Source organism: Charadrius vociferus, unplaced genomic scaffold (genome assembly GCF_000708025.1).
Source record: "Charadrius vociferus isolate BGI_N301 unplaced genomic scaffold, ASM70802v2 scaffold433, whole genome shotgun sequence".
Taxonomy (NCBI): Eukaryota; Metazoa; Chordata; class Aves; order Charadriiformes; family Charadriidae; genus Charadrius; species Charadrius vociferus.
The window spans coordinates 512,520-520,217 of NW_009647846.1; the positions used below are offsets into that span (position 1 = coordinate 512,520).

General features: G+C 38.4%; 1 protein-coding gene across 1 annotated transcript in view; it reads left to right on the forward strand.

Annotated features, from left to right (window-relative positions):
* The window catches only part of CNTN6 (contactin 6), a 91,940-nt gene that overhangs the window by 21,152 nt on the left and 63,090 nt on the right, over nt 1-7,698 (forward strand). Inside the window, exon 3 of the mRNA XM_009882851.1 lies at nt 3,993-4,088. Within this exon, the coding sequence (XP_009881153.1) occupies nt 3,993-4,088 (96 nt within the window). The remainder of the gene's footprint in view (nt 1-3,992; nt 4,089-7,698) is intronic.

The window sequence follows — 7,698 nt, forward strand, 5'->3', positions numbered from 1 at the left end:
TCACCAGAGCATTTTGCTTAGCCTACATGACCCCATTATCACATCCAACTGATTAATTGGGCTGTACCAATAGTAATCTGCCAACATGTACAGCTCTGGAAAAAAAAGTTGGGTTTTTGTTAAAACTCACAGCTGAGAGAGCAATGCAGCGTGAGGGAACTCGATGTTCATAACGTGAGATAAGTCCAAAGAATGGAAAGCATTATGTGGGAACTAGGTGATAATTTATTTATAGATCTCTGCAGAAACACTGAAGTTAGCAAATATACCATCTGTTAAATAGTTGTACTATTCCTAAGTGCGTATTAGCAATTTAAATGTGTGCCAAACACCTGATCTTAGCGATCTTATTTGATACTCTTTTGACAAGCAACATTATGCTTTATTAGATGATGTCATGTTATGTTATAAAGCTGTGCTAGGTAACGGTAACTGGGAGAACAGAGTGGTGGTGCTCTGTTGGTGTAAATGCCCGCTCAGGGCAAAGAGAAGTGGTTTTGAGAACCGGCCAGGTTTTCCAAATAAGAAGAGCAAAGTAGCATATCTACGTTTACATTCCTCTTCAGGTTATTTTATATATATACGTATATATTTAACACATTTTAGATTGCAATTAATCATTGAAAATACACACAACCCCACAAGGGGAAAAAATGTCTGCGAAAACCTTTTTGGGCAAAAACACTGCTTCCAGCAAAAAGAAACATCATTTCTGATGGGCCACCTCTTTCCTCTCATTATCACCCTGGGCTACGTAACAAAGACAGACAATTTTATAACTCATTATTGAATCCCATCTGAATGAGGCGTCATAATATTTCATAGGAGATGCTCCCTGACTGGAGAAAGGGTCCAATAAAGATGACAACAGAAGGAAACCTGACTCCCCTAATGAGTTATTTTTACTCATTTTGCTTTGTTTTGCTTTTTTAGAGGTGTGGTGTTTGTTTTGTTTTGTTTTGTTTTTTTAATATCCAATGATTTTTTATTACAGAGAGAGATACTGAATGAATTCATTTTGTACAATTTTCTATCAAAATCAACTTCAGATTGAAAAAAAAAAGGGATCATTCCCATTTAGGCCTACTATATTTATGGTTGTGGGGGTTTCTAAAAGATGCAGCGTGATGAAGTCCTCAGAGTCAAGCATTGGAACGGACTGTCTAAAGAAAATGTCTATGCCCAGAGGTCTTTTAAGAAGAGTTAAGTAAGTATCTGTTAGGAAGGACATAACATGCTTGTACCTGTCATGGGCCAGACAAATAGATTAAATGACCATTTATGTGCCTCCATGTCTACTTTTTTATACCTGTGATTCCCTAGTTAGCATAATGGGATGAAAATCTTCTCTCCAGCACTGGGAAAAGCTGAGCTGCTTTGTATAACCAAACTATAAACCTGCTGTGAAAGAGCTCGGAGTCCTGTGTACAGATTTTGATACTCAATTTAAGGTTGAAAAGTGTAGATTTAAAAGGTGAAGTCAACTTTTTCCCCACATATAATCAAAAGTGGTCCTGCTAATTATAGAGTAGTGGATCGCATAAGAGATCTCCTACTACTGCTTTTTCATTATTTAAGTCAGGGATATTTCTCATGGTTTTAATGGAGAAACACAGACAGGTGATACAGCTTCTAAAATTAGAGTAAAAATGATACCATGATATATCGTGTCATTAAACTAAGAATTGCTACTAGCAACTTATGACTTTCCAAAATCTATTCCAATTTCACAGTAAAGTATTACACAGTTAATTCTGAATTGTCATGAAAACCTTTTGCTGCTGCTGCACTGCGCTTCCTTTTTTTTTTTCCTTCCTTTATCAGTTGTCTCATAACAAGTGAAATTTTGTTCTCAGCAAAAACATAACCTTATTTACCATAGCAGAAAGCATAGGAAAACACTAGTTAAACTATATATATTTTCCATACTGCCCAAGAGTTTGGGTTTTTTTATTAAACTCCATTTTTACATAGAAACTGCACAATCTGCATTGTATTAGTAGCTCAAGGAGAGTGATAGGAAGGGGAAATGTGACCATTTTTGTTGCTAATGCTTGAATCATAAAAGATCTGAATGTTTTGCTCTTTTCTAATCTTTTTTTCTATTTAACATAATAAATAGGAAAATTCGAGGGTCTTTTTTTTTTTTTCTTTTTTTTTTCTTCTCAGTACAAAGCTGTCCCCTTCTCCCAGAGCACAAAGCCTCAGGGCAGCCAACCCAAGGAAATTCCCATCTAATGTCTTGACAGTTGACTGAGGGGCCACTTTTCCACACAAATATTTTGTGCTGGCTTTCTCCTTCTCAGATACCACTTAACCCATGGGAAAGAAAAGAAAAAGGAGAAAGGGGATAGATTTTCTCAGACTGAATTTTCAGAACAGGTAAATAAATTTACACATTAGGTGACTGGAGCAGTAAATACCTCCTAAGTATGAATCCAAACTCTGGTTGGTCACATTACATCCATCCACTGTTTTCTCTTCCAATTAGTATTACAGGGTGGAATAAAACGAAGTAAACAGTTGTTTTTTTTCTTTTTTTTTGGCTTTTCTTGTCTCTTTTTTGTCCCTCTGGACTACCCAGACTGCAAGACAGAGATGTAGCCAGCAGGCAATTAAAAGAACATCAGAGTTTAAAACACTTTCCCAGTGTATTGACAGATACCATCTATTGTGGCTATGACAGCGCGAGGAGGTGCTACAGCTGCCTAATTCAATTCAGTCACCTCCGAGTAGACAATGTCTTCATAGGAGACCAATATACAGGAGATGAAGAGGAGGAAGAGAAAAATTAACTGTGTAAAGTTCAACTAAGGGGGAGCGAATTGATATATTGACATAAATAGCGGAGCCTGTACAGGTAGTAATCATTATTGCTTTGACCAACGAGAACTGTTTCTCTCTATTGAACTCTGGATCAGGCAGTTGTTCAGCTGATGAAAAATGGAACAATAGTCTGAAACAAGAATCTGCAGCAAGGTAAATAACATAAGCTTAATGCCAGCAATATACGACACTACGGAGTAAAGATTTTTAAGGGGAAGCTGATATTGTTTACCATATTAAAACACATCTTGAATGTATTTCAAGCAATCATTTCCCAAAGTACTCCAACAAAAGTAGTGTGTCTTCTCACTAGGATGAGAACTGATCAAAAAGTAAATAATCAGTTTTTAAAATACATCTATGGTGTCAGGTTTTGTAACTGAATTATTATTTAAAGGGAATAAGACTGATAAAAATACTTTCATATCTTAGTGAAATGCAAGAAAGCAGAAGAGATTGAGTGTGATGTTAGGTTCAGTAAAAAAAAATAAAATAATTAATAACCATACAAATCACCTAGGGGAGATAGGCACGGTCATGTTTATACAGGAGATTTCCCCAAACCATCATATGATTTCCTACTGAAATTATCCTCTTTCTTCCCTTTAAAACCAGTGCTAAAGTTCATTTGAGTCAATTAAAACATATCTACTTAGTGCAGCCAGCTTTAGGACAGAACAGACTCATTAGGAATACAACATACTTTTATTATCATTTAAACACACACTCTGTGGGAGTCCTGATGATACTTAATTATCAGTTGCATAGACGGAAGAACACACCTGCTTTTTATTTCTATAAAAAAAGGAAACAATGCAAAATGCTTTTTTTCCTACACATGTACATGAAGTGCCTAATAAGTTCCAAAAAACAATGCTAGAAAAAGTCATGGAATGATAAACTAGCTTTGCAATTAGGAATTGTGAACGCAAACTCACAGGGTTAGAGTATAACAGCTTTATAAATAGGTGTTCCGTGAAAGCCAAAGGACTGGATACTGGGTTGGATGAGCTATTTTTCCATACAGGGTGGCAACTCACATACTGAGGTTATATTACGCTATTGAATATGTTCCTGAGTTACATAAGCTTTGCATAGCTCAGGGTACAGGTATAAACCTGACAGATAATAACCGGGTCTTGTTTTCTCCTTCTCTCTTTCTCAAGATCTTGAAAATTTTGAATCGAAAACAAGAAGCACAGTGTCGGTCAGAGAAGGACAAGGAGTGGTTCTGCTCTGTGGTGCCCCGCCACATTATGGAGGTATGCTGAATAAGCCCTATGTCACGCACAGCCTGAACATCAACCGTTATAGCTCAGGAGAAGTAGTCTATGCAATTCCCTGCCCGAATAGTGCTGGAATTTGTTTGTGCATGAAGTGTATGGGTTTACAACCAATTTGAATTTCATTTTTCTAAAGAACATGGGGGTTTACACTTCTTAGGGGGCCCTTTTTTATTATTCTATGGTCACCTGAGGGACTAGAACATGCCACCGCTCTTTGGATGTTACACAACCAAAGAAAGCATGAAGGTCTAAAAGGCTGTACCCCGACACGACTGGTTATCTCAGCTCCTTCACCGACATGGAATGGCAGAAGAGCAACCAACAGCAACGCTTCCCACATTAAAGCCACTTGAGGTCCGAGTAACTTTTGGTGCTTGCTACTTCAATGCTATAATTTGAATCCTGCATTTTACACATTAGATTTATCATGAAAATTTGTCTTCTGTTCTTGAATAGCTGATTCTCACCTTCCTGATAATCATAAAAATCATAGAAAAAGTCAGATTGCAAGGGACTTCTGGAAAGGTAAACTCTCTGATCAAAGGAGGTCTGATTAGATCAGGTTGCTTGAGAGTTTTCAATGCTTCAGGTAAAGAATGGAAAGGATTTTTCTGGGGAATTGATTTGGGAGTGCCTTGCATCTCTTGCCACTGCCTACTACTGCTGCTTCACCATAAAGCTGTTTGAGGTTTTCCTTTCTGGAGAAGGTAAAGTCCCGATGACAAGCAATGAACCAGTAATACATTTAGTGCAACATTTCAGACTTCCCATCAAAGACAACCCTAAACATGGGGCACAATTTTCCTTTTCCTCCTTTTTATAGGTGTATTACCACCTTCAACACAAGCATTTACAGAGCAATACGGATGTTTCAACATGGATGTACACTGCTGCTGTCATTATTTCCTAACACTTTTTGTACCTACCAGAAGTGAGAAGGTCTTGAGTGATCTTCTGATATCTATTTTTTTTCTCCCCAATGTGGTCTCTTGCAAGTTTTGAGCCATATACATTCACAGATCTCCTGCAGGGGTGTTAGAACCCAAATCAAAACTGCTTCAGATCTTTTGAAGTTTGGAGTAAGAACTGTGGTTTCCTAACATAACTAGCTGAAGGTGATTGGAAATTTTACACTGGAAAAACAAATGTTTATTAAAGAGGGGAAATATCAACAGCATAGCTACCAAATTGTCTTGTTCTGGACTGAAAGAATAAGCAGTTTTTAGATGACTCACATCCCGCTTTCGGCAGGAGTGACCACACACCCACAGGCACTGCAGTTTTCTGTGTGCTGGCACCAGTGTCCTGCTCTCAGCAATGTTTCCTCAACTCTTCCTCAAGGAAGAGAGTTTTAAGACAAATTCCCATGAGAAGGTAAATAGTGATCTGTAAAGAGGAGGCAGTATATCAGAGAGGTAGAGAAACCCATCAATCAATTTTAAGCCTGCAAGTCTTGAACAGAGAGGAAATGTCACTTCACTTTGTGTTTACAGCATATGAAAGAAATATATAATCAAGGAAATGAAGGGAAACCTGGTCCTTAAGGGCAGAAAAGGCTTGAAAGAGTTCCTGATATGTATCAATGGGACAGACAGAAAGACAACGCATCCATCCTTGCGTCAGTAAGCTCTATATTTTCCTCTTGCTGTAGGGTAGAATTATGCTTTGACAAATAGGAATGAACAGTAGAAGAGATTCAGAACAAATAAGTAGTTAAAAAGTGAGTTCACTCCAGATTAATTGAATTGACAAAATGGTATCCATGAACAAAGCCTTTGCCACGCTGTTTCTTAAGCCAGAGAAGTGAGCTGTTGACCAGTAGGCCTGAAAAATACATTATCTGAAATAACAAGTCTCTAGAGAACAGAAACTGCTCTCTTTTGTCATCCGTAAACACTGTATTTGTGAGCCAAAATTATACACCATGGGGATGAAGTTCATGGTGTGAACTATGGTAAGTTGTATGCTCTCTCAGGATGCTTGGGAAGTTTTTTTGAGAAGGATTGTATGTTTAGTTCTTTTTTAATTGAAGCCCTTTCCTCTGACTCACAATACTGACAGAAGAAAGGATTCCTAGCCTTGCACACAGCTTCCAAGTGTTCTGTACAGTACTTTAAATGTGACAGGAATTACTTGGATACGAAGGAACTTGGAAGATATACCATAACAGCAGGAAAAAGAGTAGCCTTTCCTGTAATAATAATAATCTAAGTAAGACAATACAAGCTGCGTAATGTGTCCTATACACTAGGGAACAGAATTGCTCCTACCACTTCCTATGCACCTCAGTAGATAACAGCCTATAACCGATGCAGACCTGCCAGGATAGGCATTTACAGGGAAACTGAAGTCAACTGTTTGGGTAGAAAACACTGACTAGGTTCTTTGCAAGAAGTTACCCGTGCCATTGAAAAGGCACCCAAGGGTGCCAGAGCAGATGGATACAGCCCTTCAGACACTCCTTCTTACAGACCAGCTGCTTCTTTGCCCCGCGTGAGCCACTTTCCAGAGCTGGCCCTACCCATCCGTTACAGAGGGAAGGGAAATACGGCTCTGATCATCACAGGTTTGTTTTCCTGTGACATGAAAGAAGACTGAAAACCTCTGTACAGCCGTTAATTGAAACAGCTATCATTACTACAGTTACTTTGGAATAGGGTGGAGTAGTTAAAGCCTCCTGCCTTGCTGCTAACCCAGAGAGCCTGGACCCTCTTCTTCTAGGAACAGAATAGACAAAAAGAGAAGAACTTAAAAAAATTCCTCCTTTCTTATTATTTGAAGTTCCTTCCCATGTAACACTGAGAATGAGAACTCAAGAAATGTTTCTTCCACCTGGGTTATCTGGAAAAACAGTTGACTTCTTTCTACTTCTCACTACACAGACCAAAACATCACCAAGTTTACCTAGCCCTATACTACAGATAGTCTGGAGTTGAGTCTTCTGCTAGGCTTACAGGAAAATAAAATATTTAAAGCTTAAGTTAAACCAAGCTTAGCTTTCTGAGAACAGCTATACTATTGCCTGCTTTGCATACATGCTTCTTAACTGAGAACACATTCATAACTTATTTTTATTTATAAAAGAAAAACAAGTTACTTCACTTTATTGGAGGCTGGAGTATATTAGGCAGCTAACTGATAAGAAACAAGGGAAGAGCTCAGAAGGGTTGCTCTAACAGCTTTCACATCAGTTTTAGACCTTAAACTAACTCTCAGAGAACAAAAGCCTTACAGAGTCACTGTTGAAACTATACTGAAGCCTTTAACACCAAAGGAGAACCCACTGTATGACACCACAAACATTAACACATCTAGCAAAAAAAATCAAACCCAAGAAAGAAAAAAGACACACACACCCCCTTTTAAAGCCATAGTTTATGCCTTAAGCTAAGTAAGACATTAAAACTTTGCTACAGATCATGAACAAAACCCCCACAGCCTGTAATCAGCACTTGAAAGCTAGCCCAAAGCTGCCCCACACTACCTGACCCAACACAAACCCTTCCCACCCAGCCCCTCCTTGGCTATTTATGCTCCTGCCCCTCTCCAGCCTCAGCTGCTGTTATTTATGCTGCTCATTAACACA